The sequence below is a fragment of the Passer montanus genome, unplaced genomic scaffold, assembly GCF_014805655.1.
Source record: "Passer montanus isolate IOZ18808 unplaced genomic scaffold, ASM1480565v1 scaffold28, whole genome shotgun sequence".
NCBI classification, from domain to species: domain Eukaryota; kingdom Metazoa; phylum Chordata; class Aves; order Passeriformes; family Passeridae; genus Passer; species Passer montanus.
Window position 1 is genome coordinate 9,824,645 of NW_024367483.1, and position 27,461 is coordinate 9,852,105.

A 27,461-nucleotide genomic window follows, 5' to 3' on the forward strand; every position below is an offset into this window, starting at 1 on the left:
CAGAAATCTCTGAACTGTATGTGTAGATAAAACATCAGTGTGACTCTGAAGAACGAACAGGTTTTGAGAGTGGTCCTTTGAAGAGCTCCAGAGAATTACCAGTGCATTTTTGGACTGACAGCAATGTGGATTTAACTACAGTATCTTCTGGGGCAATGACAAAAGGGGACTTTCCAGTATATACACTTATAGTGCAGAGTGTGTATGTGCTTTCCAGGTATATACCTGTATACATATATTCCCACATTTTCAAGCTGGCAACAGAACATTTATATTCTTCTTTGAGAAAACACGGACCAGAAAGGTCTACAAAGCCCTTAACAGATACAAAACGCACACCTGGGTTTGGATCACACTCCCAAGCCACTGGGACAGTGACTAACCCTAAATGACCCGGCAGCGAGCCTGGGAGGGACCCGCCGGCCCGCAGCCTCCAACCAGGAGCGGGAAGCGACCGCACACCGGGCACCTGTGCCGGTACCCCTCCGGAGAAGGGGCTGGGGCGGGAGGGGCTGGGGCTGGGGTTGGGATAGGGGCCGGATCAAGGGCAGGGGCTGGGACAGGGGCTGGGACAAGGGTTGGGACAAGGGTTGGGACAGGGGTTGGGGCTGGGACCAGGGTTGGGGCAGGGGCTGTGGCAGGCGCTGGGGCTGGGGGCGGTGCGGGGGCGGTCCCTCCCCGGGGGAAGCAGATAAAGGCAGGGCGGCGGGCGGCGCGGAGCTGGTGCAGGGCAGCAGCGGGGCTGGCCGTGTGTCCCTCGCTCGCCGGCCGGCATCGCCCTGCCCTGAGCGCCTCTCGGAGCCAGCCGGCAGCGGGGCAGCGCCATGGGGGCCGGAGGAGGGCTGGGGCTGGCGGCCGTGCTGGCGGCCGCGGTGCTGTGCGGGTCGGGGGCGCTCGCCGGGCGCGTCCTCAGCGGTGAGTGCGCGCTGCGGGGCCGGGCGGGAGCGCAGCGCTCCGGGAGCGGCGCGGGGCGGGCCCGGGAGCGAGCCCGCTCTCCGAACCGCCCGAGAACCGCGCTCCGAACCATCCGAGCATCGGCGGCGAGCGCCGGGAGCGCCTCCCGGGAGCGCTGCCCCGCGGGCTTTTCGGGATGCTGCGGGGGATGCGGGGGATGCGGGCTCCGGTCGAGCCCTGTCCTGCCCCGTCTGCCGGTGCTCAGTCGCCTTCGAACTGCTTTAAAAAGATCGAGCGTCTTTCCGAGGAGCGTCTCTGCGCTGGGTTTTGTTGGCAGCTGGACAGGGGTGCTTCTTCTTTGTCTGCGGCGGTGTTAGGAGGAGAGGGCAAACTTTTAAGAGCGTGCGGCATGAGGTTTGTTGTGTGTGGGTGCGTCCAGAACTCTCAAAGCCAAAAGGAAGACAGTACTTTAGAAAGCTGTGTCTAACCTTGGAGCTTAGGTTTAATTTCAGAGCTGTAGGCTCCCACTGTGTGTTTGCAGATTACAGGTGCATATGCTCAGAAACTGCTAAATTTAATGAAAATTAAGTTTTCCCTTTTAAGCTTGCTTTGGTTCAGACCCTCCAGACTAAAGCGGACAGGCTCTTGGGGGTATGTTGCATGTGCCTATAGATCCATGCATTTGCTTGGAAACAAAGATTTACACACCCCACTCTGCTTGTTAGCAAGTTGTGTGTGTATATGTGGGTAAGAACGTGGCTCTTACAAACTGTCTCCAGAACAATGCAAATTATTTATATACTATTATTTATATTGTTTCAGAGGATGTAGCAGTAGCATATCAACAAAACTTTTTTGTAGGTTATTTTTTGTTGCAAGCATTTGATTGCTGAATTCAGATAACTTAATTGCTGAGGGAGCACAGTCACTGGACCATTTTGATTGTGCTCTATTTGAAGCATGTTCCCATGCTACAACTGAGATGGGTTCTTTGGGTTTTGGTAAAACAGTATCTTCAGGAAATAATTGCTAAGTAGCAGTACTTCCAAGACTGAAAAAGCTTGTTTGCCTCAACAGTAACCTGAACTATTTTATCTGCCTCTGTTATACTGTGAATTATATTGGCGCGTGTGATACATCATATGAGCCAATATAGTTCACAGTATAACAGAGGCAGATAAGTATTTTAAGTATTGCAATTTATATGACTGCTATGTAAAACTTTTTTTTTTTTTTTTAAGGAATAGTGAAGATTAATTATCTATGAGATGCATTTGGCATTAGCAGTCTCAGTGCAGGAATCCATGTGTGGCTGAGGAAACCCAGTCCCTTAATCTTCCAGCTACAGCTTCTGTGTTTAACTGTGACATAGGGAACTGAGGTCCAGCTTTTAAAGACATATGTGATATGTGTATGCTGCCTTGTCAGATTGTTCCTAGATGCACATTAGGCTTTGGGGATTTTGAGAGGACACAGCCTCTGCCCCATATTTCCCTGGAGCATTTCAAACCATATGATGAGCCTCATGCCACTGTATTATGCTGATATTACTTGTCTGGTAGAATACAGGAGAGGGTTTGAAGCCACAGAAAGAACCATTTATGTGCTATTAGTTTATTGGTTGAAATTGTATTCATTAGATAAAGGTTTCCAAACAATAGCAACCACATTTATCTATTTGTGCTTATTGAAGGTATCTTAGGTACTGGAAGAACTTTTCCCCCCCCTTTCTCTCAAGGACCACACCCATATTCTGGCACATGCACATGGATTGGTGTAGTACTAGCAGTAGCTGACATTATTTTAGGCAAGAAATAGTACCATTGAATAATCGGGCAGTGTCTGCTGTCACCTGACTCCCATCTAGCTTACCTCTCTTGTAGAAGAACTAGCAGTTCTTAAGTTTGTTTGAAATCATAAGTCTATATCTTAAACTGACCTATTCCTAAAAAATTTACTTATGCTTCAGCCGTGATTAATAATCTGGCATAGTAGGAAATTCCACTGCTCTCATTCCAAATAAATATATAGTTCCTGTCACTCACCTAAGCTGTTTGTGAGACTGCTTGAGTGCTGGTTGGACCTTGTGAAAGAGTCCCATTGACTGCAGTAAGTTTGCAGCAGACCTAGCAATAACTGCAAATATGCTACCATATTGATCACCATGTCAAGAGGACAGAGAAGAAAAGACCTGCCTTTTTGGAAGACCATTTTTTTAAGTAAAGGGTTTCTGCTGCTTTTTCCAAGTATGTTAGTTTTCCTAGGATATAATTAAAACTATTGTTGACATCAAACAATTTATATTTTGGTGTTATTTCTTTGCCGTCTTTAATTTGGAAAGTTTTAAACAGTGATGCAAAATGCTTTTTTGATTTTTAATATATCTGGACAGATGTTTTGTGAGCAGTGCTCACAGCCTCCATATCCAACTATCTGTTGCCAGAGAATTGATTCCTATAGGAAAAAAGCCCAAAGCAGTCTCAGGAGAAAATGCTGAGTCTGCCTTGCTGTCCCATGACATCATAAAGAACATGAAGTGATGATAATGCAGTTTGCAAAGATGCAATTACTTTAAGTATCTATTGGGCAGGAGAGATGCAAGCTAATCTTATTACTAATCATTTAACAGCCTATGTATTAATCATAGGTATTATAGCTTAATGACTGCTGTTTGTCTAGTTGTATTTCTATAGCTTTTAAAGTTTTGCTCTTTGCTGTTGCTGTGCCTCAATAGCAGATTAAATAGTGATGTAGTATTTTAAAGCAGTATATATCTATTTTGCTGCAAAAGTACCTGGATAGATAAAACCCTAAATGAGGAAAAACACTTGATGAGTCAGGAAACTACCAGAGTTGCCCCTAAATTATAGAATGTTGCTTCAGATGCCTTTGAGGAAGTGGATATGTTCATTCACATGGCTTGTGATCAGATTTGAGTTCTGTATAAAGTACTGCAAATTAAGAGAATTAAAGCAGCGTCTTCATGGATACTGGATTGACTAGAGATAACAAGCCCTTTCTCAAAAGATGCATCATTTAACTTAATTTGGTTGGCCTGCTTATTACACCTGAGTTTTGTCTGTCAAAGCATTTTCTCTAAATGAAACCTGATGTAAAGTTGTAGGTTTTTTTTTTTTTTTTTGGTGTGAACTGTAAATTTCAAGATACATATGCAGCTCAGAATTTGAAAAGATATAACCTGATAAACCTGCCATCTCATCTACATGTGCAACAGGTGTGTGTTGAACACATTTTTTGGAAATATCCAGCATTTAGTTTCATACTGCAAAAACTTCTCTTGGATAGGCCTGCCCAGATAGTACAAGATCCTTTTGCTCAGTTGAAGGTCTCAGTAATCACTAAAGCTGAGACTTGGAGAAGTGCAGGAGAAGGTGGGCATTGAATTCCCATGGACTCCTTTATTATTTCTTCTCCTTTTCCAGCTGTATTGAGCACTGTCTTCTTGGGGACAAATCAATGAGCTGGGCTCTTAGAGTGAAATGTGGTGATGATTTTGGATATAATACATGTTTCTGCTAAACACACCTTGCTGCAAACCAAGAAATTCCACAATACCCTGTGGAATGAGAACCCAGTTTTGATGAGACCTCTGATGGTGGAGGTGTCCTTCTGTAGCAGGGTAGAAATATCCAAGTACTTAAATCAGTTTCTAGTGTCAGATTTCTGTATTAGAGGTGACCCCCCCTCCCTCCTTGTCAACCATGTATAGCTTACCTTTGCCATGAGAGGGAGTTATGCAGGTTGGCCAGGCTGCAGTTCTGCTCAGGGATAAGGAAACAGACATGGAAAATCCTAGTGCTGTGTCTCAGACCAGCATGCTGCTTTCCCAGGAATACAGTTTTTTGCTCACAGCATTTTGTTCAAAAATGGAAAGGCATTACAAAGCTTAAAGTCATGTCAAGTCCCAGTATTCTACTTTGCTAAAGAGCCCAAGAGGAAGTGCCTGCCATGGAGGGAGCTATGGTAAAAACTTTGTGGAATGGTATGGACAATCTGCTTGCTTTCACATGGCTTTTCTTCTCCCAGAGAGAGAAAACTGGGCTCTTGCCTGGTTGAACTTCTATTCTGTACCTTGATTTTAACTCTGTGGGTCAGGTCTGATCCTATGTAGATCAAACTTCTTGATTATAAGATGTTTGCAGGGGAACATGCTTTGGTTCATACAGGGTTCTGTACAGCATTATTTTTCTGAGACCAGTTCCCCATGATGGCTTTCTCTTTGCAAATCTCTGATGGCTCAGAAAAGACAGTAGATGCTAATGTACAATAGGTAAGATGAAACAATCCTTTGATAGTAATTGCTACACTCTACTCCCATACTCTTACCTCTTGCTCACTAGTTGGAATTTGAGTCTCGCTGAAGCCGTCCCTCCTGCCACCTCTGACAAACAGTGGGACCTTCAGTTCTGACCAATCTTGAATAATGAGTTCTAACTAAAAAGCTGGCATGTCTCTAAGTAAGTCTGAATATAGCTGCTGTATCCAGCTAATGAGTCAGGCTCACTTTATAAGGAGGGAAGGAAAAAAATTGATATTTTAAGAGTGGGATTAATTTAATTTAAATTTGGATTTTGAATATACTGCAGATCTGCGCTAAGAGATGCTGCTGTCTGTGTTTGTTTTGTTCAGTTGTCTGCACAGTGAGGTCGGTGAGTCAGTTTAGGTATGAACAGGTTATTGGGAAGAACTTAAGTTTGGTGAGATGAATCCCACACTGTATCTCAAGGACTACATGTAATGTGAATTAACCAGTGATGCTTTACCTCTGTATTTTCTCTTAGTGTAAATTATCTATTAAAATATTCTAACAGATTTCTCCTCCTCTCAATCTTCTCAAATTTTTTCTTAAGTGAACTGTCACCAATTTTGAGATTCCATGTGGATTGGCTTTTCCCACTTTCTTAGGACCAGGTGAATGAGCAAGGCTTTGCTTGTTGCTTTCTCTTTTAATTGTGGAACTGCCACAAAAAGAAAGCACTCTACACTTCTGTACTGAAATGTATAAAGGGTGTTACATCCTGGGAAGCTCTTAAACCAAAGAAATTAGTATAATTTGCACCCATATATTATCTACATCTATTGCAAATACTTTGGTAACAAATTAATGAACTACACCTACTTGGAAAAAAGGCATTCAAATTTCACTGCAGATTATTGAGAATGGATAATGCTTGCTATGAAAAATAATTGAGAAAGAGTATATTTTCTCTCTTCTCATTTTTTCTTCATTTCATTGACATAGGGGGGATCTGCTGACTGGGGAGATTTGTATTGACTATCAGGAAAATGTTCTTCGCACAGAGGGTGGTTGGGCACAGGAACAGACTCCCCAGGGAGGTGGTCACAGCACCACAGCTCAAGAATTGGGCAAATGGTAGGATTCTTGGGGATGGTCCTGTTCAGGGCCGGGAGTTGGACTTGATGATCCTTGGGGGTCTCCTCCAACTAAATAATACTCTGTGATTCTGTGACAAAAGAGTTATGAACTATTTCCTTCTAGAGGCAAAAGTAAGAAATAAGCCATTAGCAGAAACTGTCAGAAGTGCTTACATTTATGCCTGGGAGAAGACCTGTTGAGGGAACTGACCTATGAGTATAAAAGCGGGTATTTGTGAAAATGCCTGCTGGTTTGGGATAGGAGACTAAAACTATTCCTGCTCCCCTAGGCTGGCACACAAACTTAAAACATTCAGACTACAATTTTTGTCTATTATGTCTATTCCACAGCAAGATAAAAGCAACTTCTTAGCTGCCATAATATGTCTGTCTTTAAAGCCTCTGTAAATTCTGTTCTGGGCTTCATGGCTACACAGAAAACTATTGATGAATGGACTTAATTTGAATCACAGAACTGTTTGGGTTGGAAGGGACCTTAAAGATCATCTCCTTCCAACCCTCTGCCATGGGCAGGGACACCTTCCAGTAGACCAGATTGCTCAGGACCCTATCCAACCTGACCTTGAACACTTCCAGGGATGGGCCATCTTCCCATCCCAACTTCCCACAGTTTCTGTGGGCTTGACCTTGAACACTTCCAGGGATGGGACATCCACAGTTTCTGTGGGCCAGTCTTGTCAGTGTTTATGCTTTTTTAATAAACAGCTGAAATTGTGGAGTACTTGGTCTGTCTTCAGGTTGTGATATATAAAAATTTATTGTGTCACTGTGTTGATAAGAATTAACCCATGTGTTATTGTGTTTATGAGAATTAAAAAAAAAAAAACCAACAAAGCAAACCCACTGCTAACAGCTTCAGCTGTTAAGGGGGTGTTTTGCTTGATTGGGTTTTCTTGTTCTGAGGTTTTAAAGTTCTGGGTAAAATAATCCACCTCCCAGACCAGACTTAGAGATATATAGCTCTTCCCAACACAGATGCCATTAACACTTGAGTGTTATAATTGGCCTGATTCTGTCCAAGTTTTTCCTTAAAAAAGGGAAGGCAATTGGCAGATTTAGGGTGTTGTTTTAGCAGCTATGTTGCCACTTTTTGTGAACCCCCAGGACAGTGCAGCTGTGAGCTGACCCCTTAGAGAAGGAAGTGGCTGACTGCCATGGCAAGCCCTGTGATATACACCTGTAAAGTTCACATGATCAGAAGAAAGGAAAATAGTTATTACAGGAAAAGCTAAATGGATCTCATGCTTGAAATTTATGATGTGTTAGATAGCTGAAACCAGAGCTGATGCCAAAATGAAGGTATGTTTCACTTAGAAGAAAGGAAAGCTGTCAGGGCTTTAATGATTTGACCTGGGGGAAAAAAAGAAATAGTTTTTGGGAAATACTTTAGAGATTTTTTTTTATACCCTGAGTTATGACTTGAGTCAGTGACCAAAAGTTTTTCATAAAAATGGATATTAATTTTCCAGTTGAAGACACCCTGTATTGATTCATGTAATTGTATGTTTTCCTGCAATGGTAATTATGGAGGGTGAAGTGTTGATTAGCTTCTAATGAGGTTTAGGCATCAAGCTACGTCTTTACAGCTCTATTGTCAATGGCCTGAGTTCCCTCCCTTGTGCACCAGGGCTGAGAAGCTAAGTATAACAAATAAATGTGTGTTGTTTTCTTTGGGAAATGAGTGAATGATTGAATTGCTGTGTGAAGATGGCAGCTTTCATGCTGGCTGGTATTCCAGCTCCCTGTACATCAAGAACAAGCCTGAAGCACCACATCAGGCATTTTGAAAATCCAGACAAACTTTTAATCTGCTGTGGAAAAGACAAATTCTTCCACCAATTTATTCAACATGATGAGATATTAATTTTCCAGTTGAAGACACCCTGTATTGATTCATGTAATTGTATGTTTTCCTGCAATGGTAATTATGGAGGGTGAAGTGTTGATTAGCTTCTAATGAGGTTTAGGCATCAAGCTACTTCTTTACAGCTCTATTGTCAATGGCCTGAGTTCCCTCCCTTGTGCACCAGGGCTGAGAAGCTAAGTATAAGAAATAAATGTGTGTTGTTTTCTTCGGGAAATGAGTGACTGATTGAATTGCTGTGTGAAGATGGCAGCTTTCATGCTGGCTGGTATTCCAGCTCCCTGTACATCAAGAACAAGCCTGAAGCACCACATCAGGCATTTTGAAAATCCAGACAAACTTTTAATCTGCTGTGGAAAAGACAAATACTCCCGCCAATTTATTCAACATGATGAAGATTTTGCAGGACAAGGAATCCTCCTGCATCCTCCCAAGACTTAAAAAGGAGAGCACAGAGAGGCTTTGACAAACCTCCCCAAAAATAACCTGTTTAGATCAATACTTGTCATAAAGGGTCATATGTATACTCTTAACTACCCATTTTTGTGACCAGCAATCTTGCTGCATTGTGCAGGGAAGCTCTCAGATCCAATTTTAATTGCACTTTTATTCAGCTGATGGCAAAATCCAGGTGTTAGGAATGAGTAATATTTAATATATAAATGAGCACTGCCAGGTGCTCCTTTGCACTGTCTCCTTTTTGATTGCTTGATTTTTTTGAAGGTGTAGCTATTATGGGACTATTGAGGACAGTTGTCATTCAGAAATAAGCCAAAAAAGTGCTTAGAAGCACAATAAGTGAACTAGTAAAGGCTAACATACTCCATACTCCATAAAGGTGGAGCCCCATTTTCAGGAAGCACAATAAGTGAACTAGTAAAGGCTAACATACAGGTGGAGCCCCATTTTCATCAATAAATGTACTGAAAATCACTTCCCATGGCAAAAGAAAAAATAAAGACAGGCACTGGACAGGACAAATGCATCTTGTGTAGCTTCATATTCTGCATAACTGTACTAAATCTCTGTATAAATGGTATAATACAGTAATTAGATTTTACTTAAAACCAAATCATCCCTGTTTTTTTTCTCTTTGCAAAAGTTGCATTAATCTTAGAGACAACTGTTTGCCTGCTGTCTGAGGACCTCTTGCATGATCTTTGCTAATTCACAAGATACGGGATGGTTAATGGCTGAAGTTAGGTTGTCTGGCCTGTGTTTGAGAGAGAATAGAAAAAAAATCCTTTTAGAAAAAATCATTTTAGACTTGCTGTCTATAAATGCATCCATAACATTTACTTGCCCAAGAATTTAGCAAGAAGGATATCCATTACAAGAAGTACTTTAAGAATGGCTGATAGATGAGTTTGGCACGAGAGGTTGGGGGCAGCCTCCATTTAGCCACCTTAGACATGGTGTGCATGCTCTGATACGTCTGCTGTGCACATCTGCCTGAAGCACAGCTGCTGGATAGGCAAATGTGGTCCTCAGGGGTTTTTACATAAGCCATTAAAAGTGACCTGGAACCTTTGAAAATTTTTCACCCTGGGAAATCACTTAAGAAAAAAACTGTGTGATGATATTTTAGGCATAATCCTTAATCCGGAATAAATCAGTAACAACTTTTCCCTCAGGAGGCTTGGTTATTAGGAAGATGGGAGGAAAAAGTACCTGCTAAGGTATGGAAGAGATTGCTATGAAGATTTCAGTACAGATAAAGGCTGGCATGGGATCTGTACAGCAGGTTTTATTTGAATGTCAAATTTATGAGTATATGGAATTCCTTAAACTGCTCAGGACTGTGAGTTGAGAAACATCAGTGGTTTGAACACTGACTCAGCTGGAGAATGATATGTCTTGAGTGTTAAAAACTTTGGGACAGAAGATAACAACTTGCTTTTATCATAAATGCAGACAGAATGTAATTATGAAATGTTATCACAGTTATCACAGTTTTTTTTTAAGTAATATGAATCATAAAAAAATTATATTTGGTGGATGGATGCAAATATGATACAGTAAAGCATCAACAGCAGTAATATAATACAGCAAAATGTGACCAGCAGCTGAACCCAGGCAAAATCTGACTGGATGACACAAAGACCATCTGACAAGATGCATCAGCTTTGAAACAAAATGTGATTAGGAAAATTTATTACCACTTAGTCTCTTACTGGCCACATTCTGGAGTGCGTCACTGGGACTTGTTGTGGAGTGCCCTGTGACATGGGGACAGGTGAAAACAAATTGTTCCCTGAGGTCACTGTGCTCATGCAAGCTCAAGACCAAGACTAGTCTTCATAACACAGGCAGAGAATATTTTGGTTAATTACCATAGATTTCTGGTTTGCTGTTTCAGTATCTCTTTCACTTAAGTCCTTGTGTTTTTATTTGTCACTTTGTTTTCAGAGGTCTCCACCACGCTCATGCTGCTCTGGTTAATGTTAAATATTTCACACTGCTTTTTGCCAAGTGCTCTTCTGATTTTTCTGCTGAATCCATTGCCTTGAGGAGAAAAAAAAAGTCAAAATACAAAAATATAATGGAGTTTACTACACCAGGCTTTGTGCATTCATTTTTGTCTCTCTTCACATATGCTGTGCACATGCAGTGGCTGACCTAATCTAGGTGGATGCTAATGGTATCAATCCCTGGATTGCAGGTTAGTTTGTAAGGTTCAAGAGGAGGAGGAATGGGATTTATCAGCAGGGAGCTTATCTTCTACCTGATGTCTTCAAAGACTCCAGCTAAGCGAGGTGTGTCACTCAAAATGACCTTTGTGGCCCTCATGGGCCTGTGGGGGTTTAGTTTAGTAATAAGCCTGATGCTCTTAGGGAGGGAAGTCTTTGACCTGGCTATCTTATCAGCAATTTTGCTTCTAAATGACACTTAGCTGTGACTTCTGTCATGACAGTAATCAAGGAACATATTATTGGTTTAATGAAGCATGATTATTAAAACATAATGGAGATATAACTGATTGAAATAACAGCTTGAAATTTGCCTTTTTTTTTTTTCTTGAAGAGGATTTTTTTTCCTCCTCCTGTAAAATTATCTGCAGAAATATTTTAATGAGTAATTCAGTTTAAAAAGATATTTTTTCTGAGGCTGATACCTAAATATTCTACTTTGGAGCCTGTGTGAAACACCCAAAGATGAAAACTGACCCATATGGATGGAAATGGTAGCTAGCACTTCCTGGAGCAAATCCTCTTCACTTGCTAATGGAATGATGAGACCAAAAAAAGATTATTCATGTTGTGTAGTATATTGGCATGATTCATTCCAATGGTCTTGCTTACAAATCTAGTTTCTATTCAATTGTCACAGAAAATTTGGAACTCAATTTATACAGCTGAAATAACAAAATGTTGCTTTAGAACTAACTGTGGAGTCTGCAGAAAGATGTTAGAATAAGGTAAAGTAGCACATAGTTGATATTTCCATACTTATCTTGTCTCCTGTACTATGTGGTCCATTCTTTCATTTTTCAGTGGTAAATTATTTCTGCTTTGTAGTTCAGAAATTAGTAGTGGGAGAAAAAATGAAGCTTTAAAACTTGACATCTCAGTGTGTTCCGAGAAGAGCACTAAAATGTCAACTGATTTGCCAGCTATTAAGGCACAACTGCAGATTTCCATTAACACATTTGTCTGCCGCAGTGGAACTGGTTCAAAGTCCGCTTCAAAAGAAGAAAGAAAAGATTCAGAGTAGGTCGCTGCCTAAACACAGGGATTAAATTAACTAGAACAAGAGAAATTCACAGCTTCTTCCAGAAAGCTTACTGCTCTGCCTCACACACTTCATTCACACTCTTTGGGTCTATGGGTCTTAATGCCAATTATTTCTTTGTTTCTTGCTGTTTTCTTTGTTGGTTTCTGGAGGTATATTCTTGCAGAAATGATCAGCCTGTGAGGAGGAAATTATTTCTCGTGCCGCAGGTAGAGAGCAAAAAATGAAAGAGCAGTAATTTAGGAGTTGGATTTCATTCAAATTTTCATTTTTTAAAAATTATTTCACTTTGTAAAACTTGATTTTAGTGTTACTTAACCCTGCCCAAACATCTGGTGTCTTTAAAAATGGTGTCTTTAAAATTATTCTGGTCAGTTTAAGGGGAGAAGGAAATTGTCTTCCACAAAGCTTCAATGTTTTAACTTGCAAACCTTTGGATAGAAGTTGGATACAGCCATCTGTGTTCTGATGGCTCTGAGAGGGCTCCCTGCTTTGAGTGCACAATGGTAGCAAGCTGGGCACATATTAGGGGCTGCAGTAGCTCTTTGCCTTTGTGCATCACAAGTACTTGTCATCCTCCTTGCTGCTCCATACAGTCCCACCTGGTTTCCTTGGTGTGGGTGATGGAGCTGAGCGTTGATGCAGTTCCTGTGTTGGACAGGAACACAGCACAGTTTATGAATACAAGCCTTGGAGCAGGTCAGAAGCAGCACTTGCCATGACTCAATGGTCTCCAAGGTCTTTGCCAGCCTAAAAGATGCTGTGACTTTGCTTGACTCTCTATGCAGCAGCTGACTGGCAGATGAGCATCCTGAGAAAGCTTAGGCAGCCAGCAAGGATCCATTTCTTCTGCTAGAAGGTTTGACTCAGATTTTTTGGGAGAGTCACAGAAAAGTAGAGGGTGTGCATGAGAACAGAGTGTGAGGGGAGCACTTCAGCCACCTGAGAAACAAGCAGGGGTGGGGAGTGGATAGTGTGTTATAAAGGCAAGGTTAGCTATTTTCCCATGGGAGGGAGGAACAGCACAGGAATTATGAACCATAGTGATCAGCCTGCTCATCACAGTTGGTTGAACATTCCTGCATAACTGAAACTGTGACCGGGATTTTTTGACATCTGAATTTGCTCATAATTTACTACTTGATGTCAAGGAGACCTATGTGCACAGAATGAAAGGAATCATGGAAGAGTTTATCTCAAAGATTGTCTGGGAAAAGAAAAGGAACAGGACAATGGACAAAGCAGTCTTCCTAAATTTGCATGTGCATCTTGAATTAATGCTTTGAATCCAATCCTGAACTACAGGGGAAGGTGTGGTCACTTTTCTTTGGAAGTGATTAGTGTCCTGCATAATTCAGTGCTAGGCTTTGGATGTTTGTGCTGTTATGTACACATGTGTACTCTGGCAATAAGCCATTGTCACTCACCCGGCAGTGAGGGCCAAAATGTTGATCAGCTCCTCCTTCCCTGTGCACTCTGTCCTGTCAGTGAGACACAGCTCCTGGGGAAAATCAATCATGTTAGCAAAACTGGAATTTCAGCATTGTAGAGGGAGGGAATGAGCTGGGATTTCACATGCAGCTTTCGTTGCTGCACTTCCCACTTTGCAACATTTAGACTTACCACTTTGTTACTTTGATAATAGTGGTTCTTTGTGTCTAACAAATCTAGGAGGAAGAACATTATTTCATATGCATCTCTGTTAAAGGGTCTGTCTTTTCCTCTTCACACCACTGCCTAGCTAGGACTATGGCCCTTGCTGCATTTATTGGGAGCAAGGCTCCTAACCTATGTGTGTAAAGGGAAATATCAGGAATGAAATTGGGGAATATGTTGTGTTGTCAGGACATTATCAGAGAAAGTCAAAATTGGCACTCTCTGCCTGATCTTGGAGCCTGGTTTTTTCCATATCAGTGGCACAAGCCTGTCCTTTTTTTAGACTGTTCTTGTTCCTGTGTTATTTTGGTAGATTAATTACTGATAAACAACTAAATTTTCAGAAGTCTGTCTGCCAAGGTAAGAATGAGATTAAAAAGATGCTTTTCTTCCTGATAGTCCTCCAGATGAACTTTAATAGGGTATTATAAACTGAAGGTTTCAGGGTTTGTTGTTTTTTCTTTTTCTAGAAAGATTACAAGGTTTGTAGGAAACCCTGCAAAGTTAAGCGTAGTATATCTCTACTGCCCCTATAATTTAGCTTTCTACAACAGAAATGATCCCCAAAAAAATGATTTACTTTCAGATTTAGCCAAAGTCAAGAGCTGATCCTGTTTTTCCATCCCTGTATTAATGCAAATACAGAGAGCCCTTTGATTCAGCCCTTGTGCTGTCTGCTATTGGAAATACCCTACTTATTAAACAGAAGAATGAAGCAATGCTAATGCAATTAGCATTGCTTTGTAGCTTGTAAGGTTTATGTAGCTATTAAGGTTTTTTGTTTACTTTGATATGTACCCTTTGTGCACAGGAAAACGTTGCCTGGGAAAACATAAATATAGCTGGAGTTATGTGAGGATGTTGCTGTTTCCCATTGACAAATTACAAATTTTTAAGGTGAAACAGGATAAGTCATGTTCAGATGTTATTTACACGAGTCATGTATCTGGGTTTGCTTAAAAGTGAGACGAAATACAAGATTTTCAAATGCAAATCTGATAAAAGACAATAAACTACAGTACTTTGTGCTGGTGTAGCTTTACCTCAAGTGCTGTGAGCAGTTTTGGGTGCCTCTATATAGGAAGGATATAAAGCCATTAAAGAGTGCCCAAAGGAGGGCTGTGAAGGTGGTGAAGGGTTTTGAGGGAAAGCTGTGTGAGGACCCACTCAGGTCATTTGGTCTGCTCCGCCTGGAGGAGACTGAGGGGAGACTTCATTTTGGTCTTCAGCATCCTCAGGAGGGGGAGAGGCAGATACTTATCTCTTCCCTCTGGTGATCAGTGACAGGACCTAAGGGAATGACCTGAAGCTGTGTCAGGGAGGTTTAGACTGGGTATCAGCAAAAGGCTCTTTACCCAGAGAGTGGCTGGGCACTGGAACAGGAACCAGGGCAGTGGTTACAGCACCAATCCTGACAGAGCTCAAGAAGCTTTTGGACAACACTCTTAGGCACATGGTGTGACTCTTGGGCTGTTTTTCACAGAGCTGGGAGTTGGACTCCATGGTCCTGAGTGATCCCTTCTAGCTCAGCCTGTTGTGTGATTGTGAAATTTCCCAGTAAAATAACTACTTTTGTTGATTTCTAAACAGTCTAGATAATGCCTGGTAGGTTTTTTTTTTACTTTGGTATCCTTCAGTCATTCTTACTTAACAAAATAAATTTTCCTACTTTCCTTCTCCAATGATAAATTTCTATACTGGAAAAATTTGATTTTATTTTTTTTTAAGAGATGGTTCTATTTAGAAGCCTTATTCTGTCCCTAAATAAACATAATGGAGTTCAGTTGTGGCTGATAAGTGAGTGTGTTAATTCCTCATCTTTTATATCTTGAATAAACTCTAGAGAGTCTTAGTAGTTGAAAACAATTATTATTTTTTCCTTTTTAGGAAACAGACATATATTTTGCTAAGACAAAGGACTGTAAGAAGCACACTCTCTCCTCCCATAGACCTTTACAGGTTGTGCTTAGGCACATTGTAGTGAAGAGTGGCTGTAAGTTGCTCTCATATACAGCCTCTCAAGGTTAACTTAAGCGATCGAAAAAAATTTTCAGCTGCTTCTTGCCACTAAACATGTGTAGTTGAAAATTAAAAAAAAAAAAAAGACTAGCTCTGATTACACAATAAAAGTGAAGTTGGTCCATTAGTATGCAATAGTCAAGGAAGTATGCTCCAAACAGATCCTGGCTATAACAGACAGGCCTGATGGTACAGTCATTATAAAGTAAAGAATATTTCTCTAAAGCCTATTGGGAATTTTCAGTGTTTTGGAGAGTTTCACAGACCATGGCAAGGTGGCATAGATTCCCATGAACTGTGCGCTGTTTGAAATTTAAATTAGGGCAAAGGATTTCAGTGGTTCTAGGTTATCACCATGAATCCTCCCAGGCAAAAATCCCCCGTCCTTCATCAGCATATGCATGATGTGCTGTATTCTGTTCTTGCAGCTTTGATATTCATCACTGTACTCTGAACAGCCCCATGTTTTTGTTTTTCAGGCCAGAAGGTGTGCTATGGTGCCTTCAAACATTCCTGTTACAAACTAGCCTATTTCCAGGACTTGTCTAGACGCGTGGGCTTCCAGGAGGCTCGCCAGGCTTGTGAAATCGATGGTGGGGCTTTACTCAGCTTGGAAAGTGAAGCTGAGCAGCAGCTAATAGAAAACATGCTGCAAAACCTCACCAGATCAGGCTCTGGGATTTCTGATGGTGATTTCTGGATTGGGCTGTGGAGAAGTGGCGATGGACTGGCCACATCGAGTGCTTGCCCCGACCTCTACCAGTGGGCTGATGGAAGTATGTCACCATTCAGGTAAGTGTGTGAAATTGTTCATTGAGAAGGTTCCATGGAAAGGAAGGGAGCCTGAAATGCCAAACCTTGCTTGTTGGCAGGAAGTTTGTGGCATCTCCCCCTTGGCTTCTCCAGATGAAGGGTAGCTGGCAATCGGGGTTTTGAATTTGAAGCTGTGGCAGGATGGCATTGTGTGGCTTCAGCCTACAAATTTCTGTGCTCCCACACACTGAGTTTGCCTCTGCATGGCATCTGGAGGTTCTGCCACACACGGAGTCTTTTGGTTGTAGTCTGAAAGCAGGCAGGTAAATTCTGCAAAGTTTTGGCCACCTCAAATCAGAGAGCCAGCCACCAAATAAATTATTATGAGATGCTTAGGATAAATTGTTCTGTTTCTACCCTTTTTGAAAAGGGTAGAAATGATGAAGCCATCTTAACTTCATGATGAAGCCAAAGGCCAGAGTAGCAGCAACTCACAGAACTCAAGACAAGGGGACAGATAAGAGTCTGATAGGGAGAAAAGCAGAGCAGTAGGGTGTTGTTCCTGCAGAGGTGCTTTGATCAGAATTGTTTTAAGGTTCAGAGATGTGCAGCCAGGGCCTTTCACAGAAGGGTTGTGGGATATGCAGGATATCTTTGAAGAGGATGGGACTGTTTGGGTTGATATTTCTTCATTGATACAACTCTGTTCTTTGTCATCCTGATGAACCTTATCTTCAAAAACTAGAAATTGGTACACAGATGAGCCTTCCTGTGGAAGCGAAGCCTGTGTGGTGATGTATCACCAGCCAACTGCAAACCCTGGCCTGGGAGGGCCATACCTTTATCAATGGAATGATGACAGATGCAACATGAAGCACAATTTTATCTGCAAATATGCCCCAGGTAGGTAAAAGTGAAGTTATATTTCACTTTTGGGACATTGTTTTGTTTGTGAGGGAATCTTCAAGTATCTTTTGGTCTGTGGAAATGGTTCCTTTGGTGTGTGCCTGAGCTGGCGTTAGCAGGGGATGTTACATATCAATAACAACTATTAAAATACATTTTAATACATTTAAATAAACCTGTTTATATCTAATATGAATGATTTCAAAGTTAGCTTCACTATCATGCATTCCCAGGGGTTTTTTTTATTTCATTAATTCCCTTACTTCACAAAGCGTTTTAAGTGTACATTTTCTGCTTTCTAGGTAGGGTGACCAAGACATCTTAGTCCTCCTGTAAAAAATATTGCACTGTCCTCGTAGCTGCAGCCCTGCCATTTTTATACAAACTTACATGTGGTGGTTGTTTAAAAAAGTTATGGCTTGAAGAATGAAGTCCAGAAAGGCAGGAAAAATTTCTGCATTCATGCATGTAGACTTATGAGATATGAAAAGCAGATGCATGCTAGTTGAGATGGTGACAGCAAAAACAGATCTTAGGCAATTTGGCTGTACTTTCAGACATGACATAAGTTCTGTATATGTCAATAGAGGAAAAGTGAACTATAAACTAGAACATGGTGCAAAACCAGAAAGGACATAAAAAGTAAACTTTGCAGTTTGAGCCTATAAAATTTTCTGTTCTTGGTGGTACTTAAAGTAAATGAAAACTTGTTTTCCAGCAGGACCATGGAAATGTTTTCAAATAATTTTTGGGGTGTTTGTTTTTCAAAACAAAGCTAAAAGTCAGAATGAATATTAAATTATGGATTTATTTCATTTATTAATTAATAAAAACTCAAGAAGTGGCCCATAGGAATCTCATGAGGTTTAACAGACCACGTCCAAGGTGCTGCACCTGGGTCAGGGTCTCCCCCCGTACCAATCCAGGCTGGGGATGGACAGATCCAGAGCAGCCCTGGGAGAAGGACCTGGGGGTGCTGGTGGGTGAGGGGCTGGACATGCCCTGGCCATTGGGAGCCCAGACCCCCCCGTGTGCTGGGCTCATCCAAAGCCCCGTGGGCAGCAGGGCAGGGAGGGGATTCTGCCCCTCTGCCCCGCTCTGCTGAGACCCCACCTGCAGGGCTGCATCCAGCTCTGGGCTCCCAGCACAGCAAGGACAGGGACCTGCTGGAGCCAGGCCAGAGCAGGCACCAAGGGGATCAGAGGGATGGAGCAGCTCTGCTGGGAGGAAAGGCTGAGAGAACTGGGATTGTTCAGCCTGGAAAAGAGAGGGCTTTGGGGTGACCTAATTGTGGCCTCACAGTACCTGAAGGGAGTCCAGAGGAAAGATGGAGAGAGACTGTTTACGAGGGTCTGGAGTGACAGAATAACAGGGAATGGCTTCAAACTGAAAAAGAGTAGGCTTATATTAGACAGTAGGAAAAAATTATTTTCTGTGAGGGTGCTGAGGCCCTGGCACAGGTTGCCCAGTGAATTTGTAGATGCCCCATCCCTGGGAATGTTCAAGGCCAGGTTGGATGGGACTCTGAGCAGTCTGGTCTACTGGAAGGTGTTCCTGCCCATGGGTTAGAAAAAGGCTATTATTTAAGGTCCGTTCCAACCTAAACCATTCTATGATTCTGTGAAATCTTACTCTTAGCAGCTGTTTGAGCTATATAATTCTGCAGTTTCTTACCTTCTTTCTCTATGCTGATGATCAAAAAATAATTGCTCTCTTTGTAGAGATCTTTCTGTCCCTAGAGATCCAGACTATTTTGTTCCTCTGGTGGATACATATATTTTTCACTTTTTGGTCACTTAATGAGGATATTAAAGGTAATTAATATTGCCAGCAAATATTAAATATTTGGAAGAGTTGATATACCAATGTGTTTCAGTATACTGTCAACCCCAAAATCTGTTCCTGCTTTTGAAATTTTTAGTGGTTATCACTACTTTATGATGATCAGTAATCATCATAGGCCTGTCAAGGAAATGTGACAATTTTATCACTTTTAGAACAGTTCAAATTATTTTGAAATAGGGTAACTAAATAAAAATGCTCTATGTGGTTAAAACCCTCACATTTATATGTCAGAAATTGAAGTCTTTATTAAAAAGATTTGGTTTCAGGTGTATTTTGTAGCTTTAAAAGTAAGCAAATTTAAATTAGATAATTATTCTATAATAGTGAACTACTTATCATTCTTGTTGAGATGTGATAAAGAATTGCTTTTTCTATTGCTTTTACCATCTGAGAAGATGTTGGGTGTTTTGGATTTTCAGAAAACAAGGTGATAATAGTAACAATGAAAATACATTTATATTTCTTTCTCTAGGTAGAAGTAGGTTATTATTTTATAATGAGGCATATAAGGCAAACAATGTATAGGTAGATTATTGTTAGTATTGACATTGTTATGCAGCTAAATACAGTACTGCTGAATTGTAGCTATTTATTTTTCAAACTGTTGGAATTGTGCTCTTTAGCAAAACAGACTATTCTCCAGAAATATATTTTTCTGTCACATGGAGGAAAGGAGTAGATGCAAAAATGTATGTAAATAGATATTTGACATTTCTTTCACTGCCTGAAGAAAGTAACACAGTGTTTGTAGGAAAATTGCATTTGTTATCTCAAACCAAGTGAGACTTACAAACGACCTTTTTCCCCCTTAAATCACTGTAAAGGCTTCAGTGTCAGCTCTTAGCAGTGCAAAATACATCCATTTCACCAGGAGTGCTAAGGTACCACATGCATATTGAATTTCAGTTTGTTATCTGAGCACGTTGTTTTTCACAACTCTCCTGTCTGTGTTCAATATGGGGTCCATGATACCAGCCACAGGCCAAAACAGGTTGTAGGTGACTTTGATGAAGTTGCATCTAATTGTATCATCAGCAGGTCCAGGACAGTGCTCATTAGACAGTCTTGCTCAAGCAGCAGCTACATTTCTGGTAGACACTTTCATTTTTCCAAGCCCTCCCTTGACAGCGTTTACTGTTGTTCAGTCTGGCTTTGGATCATATTAATCATTCAGCAATCCTAAATTTAATTATAGGTTGGTAATTGTGACCATTGTCCAGCTCCTGTAGGTTTGATATTGCAATCAAATTAAAAACTCTTCTGCTGTCAAGAGACAGCAGCTCAGCTCTTTGGGGTATCTTGGTATCTTTCTTTATATAAGGCCAAATGTAGGTATTTTTTACCAGAGTAGGTGAAATAATTGCCTTTATCTAGAAGGCTTTATTGCTGTTTTGATTTCTCCTAGCAGTTTGTCTCAAGACACTCAGAACTGTAGTCTCATGGCACTGTTAAGTTAGTATAACGTTATGGTAGAGAGAACATATATTGTTTTACAACTGTCTGTTGCACAATGAAGCTTTGAGTATGTTAGGCACTTTATTCAGCACAAGAAGTTCGGGTTTAACCATTAGCCATTAAATCAGAGACCACCAAGAATTGACACTAGATTAAACTATAACATTCTTCTAAAGAGCAAAAAGTATGAATTAGAGGTGATTTGACACTAGTTTGCAAAGAGTCATTTTGTAAGAAGATGAAATGCTGAAGAATTAAGCAATTATTGTTTGGGGGAAATGTATCTAATTCTGTGATACTGCATGAAAAAAATGGAAACATCTGTTTTATTGCACACATTTTTCATTCTTCAACAAATCAATTTCAAATATTGATTTAACAGATAATGTCTTAGAAAAAGAATTAGGAGACAGAGCAGAGCCAGAATACGGTAAGAAATTTTGACACATTAAATTCCATTGCGCTGGTAAATACATAATTATAAGGATACCATTCAAGAGCCTCCAAAATTACTCAAGTTTAACAGGCACAGTTAAGAACTGGAACATAGGGAAAATGAATTCTTCAGAGAGCAACAGCTACAAATATATGGCTGTTGTTCAGAATAACACTGCTTGTAATTCTTCTTCCAGACACAATTCCAATTATGTAACAAAATCCTGTTTACATGTATATTTAATAAATCATAAATATAATCATTTTACCAATATAAATTGAAATGTAATTGATATTAATTTATATAACAATGTCCATATTTTTTACTGTTTTCCTAAAATGTCTGATCTCCTTTTCAGATATTTTTCCAACAGTGCCAGCAGGAAATCCTTATGACACAAGCAAACCAGAAGATCAGTATCATATTATTGCTACTGAAACGGGTAATATGTTCATGTGAATGTAATGTTCTGCTAAAAATATTAACAGTGGAATTAAATAAAAATTTCAGTTTCCATTTTTGTCAATAGGAAGAAACAGTCTGTTTCCCTGGGAAGTGCTACATATATTTGAATAACATTTCAAGAGTGTTAGTCCTCTTAGTTGCTGTAGAAACAAATTATTTCCTTGTCCCACCAAATTTAGAATAAATAATGTGTCCATAATTGCCCCATGTACCCTGTGTTTTTGGAAAACCACATACTAAGAGGAGTTCAGTGCCTTGCTGAGATTCCCAGTGGAGATGACACTTGATATTTGGGAAGTGGATACCTACTGCCCAGGTTCTGCAATGCCCCTGGCTGCTTCATTCAGGAATTTATCTTCTGAACAGAGTCCCGAGGCTCAGGAAGAGTTGTAGCCTGGCTTCAGTTCAAGGAACTGAACATGTCTCAGGAGCAGCCCTGGATTTTACAGGATTGCACCATGGGATTATGGAAGAGGGGTGCTTTGTTTGCCCACTGGTTGTCTGGATTTGAGCCAGCTTCCTAATTGGTGTTTCCATTATTTTTACCTCCAGAGGAATTATTATATTGAGGAACTGTGGTTTGTAATCAATAATACCTTTTAATACAAACTGTGCGAAGACTCTAAAACAACATGAATATTCACATTTATTCTTGCTAGAGAAAATGTTTTTAAAATAGGACAATAGGTAAGTAAATCTCCCCAGTTTGTACATTAAATGTGTACTAGTACAAAACATGGGCATACAGTTACTGGTAAACAGTATCCTTCTGGAAGTTGCAGACCCCATCCTCTATTGTAGACAGGTGATAGAGTCTCAGCTTGTGCCATTTCCCATTCCTTTTGTGCAGGGACCTGCAGAGGAGCACCTTTAGCTCTCCTCGTTAGTCAAGGAAAGGCTTTATGTGTCTTTTAAGGGGAAGGGGAAGATGAGAGCCAGGCTCATTCCTCCTGTGGTCCTGCATGGGCAGGGAATCCAGATATGAAGATGACAGAGTCTACAGTTAAAATGGACTGTGAAAAAATTAGGCTGTGAAATGTACTCCATTAAAACACTTGAATTTTGAATTACAAAATTGGAAAATATCAGAATTGAAGACCTTAAGATATGTTTTGCATATAACTCAAGTGCTGCTTTATTCTTGATACTGCTGAGTTCTCTTTGGAGCTCTTCCTGTAGAAGGAATATATGTGTTCTTTTGTGTAAGTTAATGTATTCCTGTTATTTTACTCCAGATTTTTACTGACATGGTTAAAAGCATTTCAACATGGGAGACATTAATGAGAACTTTTGTCTTATAGGTATAATTCCGAATTTAATTTATGTTGTAATACCCACTATACCACTGCTGCTGTTGATACTGGTGGCTTTTGGGACTTGCTGTTTCCAGATGCTTCATAAAAGGTAAAATATACTCATCCATAGTGGTTTTATGATGCAGAATTCATATTTCCATTGGCAAGCTATTCCTACTGAAAGACTGCTTACATCTATCCCCAAGTATGCAAATAAGTTCCTTTTCATCTATTAAAATGCAAGTAGTTTACAGCTGTTACAGCTGAGCATTCACCTTCAGGCTTTTCCACAACATGCTGAAATAATTCTAGGTCTCAAAGAGTACTGCTGGGACTCCACCTGTTTCTGAAGAAAGTCTCTTTGCAGACCACTTGTTAATCAGGGCTGTTGTCAGCACTTTTACTTCACCTCTTTTATTGTGATTACCACCTGTAAAGTACCTGGGCTGTGGGAATTAGTAGAAGGGTCCCTCACAGATACAGGGTGAGCCCAAGGACTCACTTTCTAACCTAAAGTAAAAATTTGCTCCAAGGACAAACCTAAGGGTCAGCAGCTGCTTAATCCTGTTCCACTGCACATACCATACAAACAACAGATGGACCCCTGGAGCACACGAATTGAAAATTAAAAGCAAAAGCTTTCTTTGGGTCTCACACTAGTGTGATATCCTTTGTACATCATGTGTGTGCTAAAGAGGATGCATAAAATGAATAGATATGTATTCGTAGCTGTGGTATCAAGCAGGGGTACTATTATGCAAAAAAGAAACATTTCAGCCTTTGAAATACAGTATAATTTGCTTCATGCTTTAAAATTCTTTGGACTTTTCATTTTTTCTCAAAATATGATATAGATACATAAAGACATGACAGCATATAATTTATATTTTTTTTCTGAACTAGTGTTTCTGAAACTCACATATCATTTATGCTTTAGTTCAGGAAGTATTTTCAAATTAATGTAATCCAGAAGAGTTTAAACTGAAATATGTTTTATAGATAAATGCTGTTTACATAAAATATCGAGAGTAATAAGCAGATTTGTAAGCTGCTTTCCCTCTTGAGGACCAGGAATAACTAAAAGGAATATGATATCACTGTTTTAACAAATTTGAAAAAAAATCCTTCTTATTTTTAGCTCTTTAATTTTTCCTTACAGTTTTTACTTAGTATTTCCTGCCAGTAGCTTCAGTAAGTTATTTCAGGTGAGAAAACACTCCAAATGTGAAGACTGTTTCTGTGTGAGTGAATGTACAGTGATATTTGCAGTACTCCTTGGTTCCATGCCTCATTGAAACAAGTAGCCATAAAGAACAGACATTACAAGGTCTGCATAACAAACTTGATTGTGGTTTTATTTTATGCATTTTCTCTAAAGAAAAGGAAAATGTACACTTTCCAACCTATCTTACGACAGGCAAATACAAGCCTGTGAAATGTTATCTATAAACCTCACCACTGGGGCTGCAGAAGGTTGGAAGCTCAAAGCAGAAAAGAGTAGTAAAATAATAATGTATAACACTAAAAATTGCACAGCAATTGAATTTTGGAACCCTTATTACAGTGGCCCTGGATTTCTTGGTAAGTATGGTACATGTTAGTGGCTTTTCTGGCAGTGACTTTTCTTCTGAGAAAAGTTTCATCCCTCGAATACTCCCGGGAAAGCAGTGAGAGATTCATGGCCCACTGAAATCAATAGAAAAAGCAGTGTTGACTTCAGTGGGCTTTGATCAGGCCTTTGATGCTATAGCAGTTCATCCAGAAGTAATTCATCTGAACTTCCAAGACTTCAAAATTGCATGACACAGATATTGGAAATTCACCTTGGAAGATTTCCCTTTTTTCTGTTAGCTGATTAGTTTGATAGATGAAATGATACAAAAATCAAGGACCAAATGGTTTTGATGCAAAACAAGGTTCTCTTTTTTGTTGTTTGGTTGTTTATTTTTTTAATTTTTGTTCCCAGAATGTCCATTTTGAGTTTACATCAAAACCTTTAATTGAAGAAATCAAACCATTTTAAAAAATCATTTAGATAAAAAACCCAAAAAAACTATCACCAAAAATGAAGTATTTTGTCTTTTAAAACAAAATACTTTAAAAAAACGTTGTTTTTTTAAAAATATTTTCCTATCTATTTTCAATTTCCACTTGTGACCTGCCTTGCAAACCATTTTACTTCATCAGAAATATGCAGCTCTTAGGCAAAAACCAAATCAAAAGAAGAAACAATCACTTGAATTTATCATCTGGACACTGTAGAACTTTAGGAAAGGGATTCTGTCCTGCTGGGGAAGGCGGGATCCCCAACTTTCCACATGAACCTGACTTCTCATTCTTTTTTAGGCTTCCACAGCATGGTGACCTTTCCTCTGAAAGCCACAACCCATGGCCAACCAGGACATGCCTAGCTTGAAAGGTCATGACTAATTTTGCCTGTCATTGGGCTCTTGAAGGGTAGTAATAAGGCAAAGCAGCACCTCGTCCCTGTAGCTAGCAGAAATGATCAGCTCATTCATGCTTAGATGCTCTCCCTTTCATTTCTTCCAGGGAAGCAAGGAGAAACTGCTTCAAAGACCCATCTCCATTATCATCTGAATGCCTTGCAGAAAGTTTAAATTCCAACCTGGTATATTTCTCAGTTTCTATGATTGCATTTGATGGTCAAAACACCAATATGCTCAAGCTATTTATTGCATCTTACCTTTGTCACTAAAATCTGTTTCCTGAACCAGCTGTGAAAATCAGCGTAGGTTTGCTGAAGATAAGCTCATTTGATACAGCTCAAGGTCTTATCCAAGGTATTTAGAAATTGCTCCTGCTGTGTGGCAAGGACTCTCCACTCAAAGCCTTTCATCATTAATTTATGCCTGCTTTTGCTGGAATAATCCAGAAGGAAGTAGTGACTTCGTTTCTTTAAGAAGGAAGCGCTGGAACTACTTGATTCATTGCAATTGCTTTGTTTATAGCATTGTGGCCTGATCTAAAGTCCACTGAAGCCAAAGGGAGTCTTTCCAATTACTCCAATGGGCTCAGGTACATAATGCATTACTTTGTAGGATTTCAGAGGTAAGTCTGGAGGGACTGAAAGCTACTGTAGCATTCAGCACCCTCGAAGTACATTTTAAATCAACTCAGACTCGCTTGCATTTGCACACCAGGAAAGGAGTAAAACTGAATGTATAGGACTGTTGGGACTCTTAGGTTTCCAGCTTACACAGTTATATAGGGCTGCATCTCCTCCTCTGGTTTTTACTTAATCAGGAAAAAAAAACAACCCTATTAGTGTGAAATATTCTATCCAGAGATTGAAACATTTCACTGAAATGCAGCTGCAATGGCTCCTGAAGTGGCTCCTATTTCAGTAGTCTGCAGTGCACTGTCATCTGCCAATCTAAGTGATGGGAGATGGTGTATTGTGGCAGTTGTAGCCTTGTCGAAAGACTGCCATAAACTTTCAGGGTGCCTCAGGGCTCCCCGGAGAAATCAGAGCAAAATCAATAGCAGTACTGAACAGCAAATACTTTTTGGAACCAGTTTTATCTTTTTTTTTTTTTTTTTTGATTGAAAAAACACCAAACACAAAACATACTATTGACAGTTTTGACTGAAAACTAGCCCTAGGGAAGCTTTCTACCAGTCATTCATTGCCAGGAGTCTGATTCATGTGCCATCACTTCATGAGATGTCAGGTCCAGCCCTGAAGGGAAGGGGCTTGCTGGCGCAGGGTGCGCAGCGAACCCCTTGGTGCACCCAGGGTGGGCAGGGGTGTGGTGCCCACTGGGGTGGGTGGGCTGCACCTTGGGCATGGATCTAGGGGGATTTGTGTGCTCTGCTTCCCCCCAGACAAGGAAAGTGGTCAGCTCCCACCAGCCCTGGTCAAACTGAGTCCTTCTCTGAAAAGACTACTCTGTATGAGAGGTGTGGTTGGATGGGAACTGGAAAAAAATAAATAAAAACCATCCAGGCCAATTCAGAACAGTTCCTGGGAGCAGCACTGCTAAGCAGAGTGGTGTGGTATTTTTGGTAACAGTGCCACTGTGGATGGGGAGCCCACACTGAGAGAGCACCAAATGAGGCCTTGAGATGCGGGGATGGAATGCTCAGGTCTGATCACAGAGCTGAATCAGGACTGCAAAGGCACACGTGCACTGAAAATATTTTGTACTTTTATCTTTCAGTAAAGGAAGAACAAAAACCAGTCCAAACCAGTCCACACTATGGATTTCAAAGACGCCTAGGAAGGACAGTAGCATGGAGGTATAATGATTTACTGACTGAAAACGAGGCAAAAATAACATTTTGCAGTGAGGCTGTATTATAATGTTGTCAAAGAACATTAGCTTGGAATGGCTTGAAAATGCAAAGGATCTACAAGAATGAACTGTAAGCTCCCCCTTGAGGCAAATGTTCAGATCATTTTTATATGATGTTTGTTTATTAATTCAGTAACAAAATATGCCATGCTAAATAAAGGGTATGTGTTTATTTTGCTAAGGGATGTAAGTTGGCTAGTTGTAAGCAATGAAATGAACAGAGCATTTGAAGTTTTTATGGGGAAATATCCACAGTGTATGTCAGTTTTAAGACTGTTTGTAGTTAAACAAACCTCCTCTGTTTCTTTTAGTCTCTCATGCATTGTATTGTATAGTCAATGTACAGTAAATGGAACTGACAATTTTACAGTGTAACAATTATTTATCTTTGCATAAAAGTTTGATAC

The 27,461-nt window shown here is 40.3% G+C and overlaps 1 protein-coding gene across 6 annotated transcripts; it reads left to right on the forward strand.

The window, feature by feature from the left end:
• The first annotated feature begins 748 nt into the window (after positions 1-748).
• CHODL (chondrolectin) lies at positions 749-27,461 on the forward strand. 6 transcript variants are annotated; one of them, XM_039713205.1, is made up of 8 exons: positions 749-915; positions 16,063-16,375; positions 17,082-17,239; positions 20,925-20,972; positions 21,337-21,420; positions 22,745-22,847; positions 25,289-25,367; positions 26,920-27,461. In XM_039713205.1, exons 1-8 carry the CDS (start codon positions 825-827, stop codon positions 26,920-26,922), a joined length of 879 nt encoding a protein of 292 aa, XP_039569139.1. In that variant the 5' UTR covers positions 749-824; the 3' UTR covers positions 26,923-27,461. The 6 variants fall into 6 exon arrangements, with proteins under 6 accessions (XP_039569139.1, XP_039569138.1, XP_039569141.1 ...); XM_039713204.1 differs by lacking the exon at positions 25,289-25,367; XM_039713207.1 differs by lacking the exon at positions 20,925-20,972.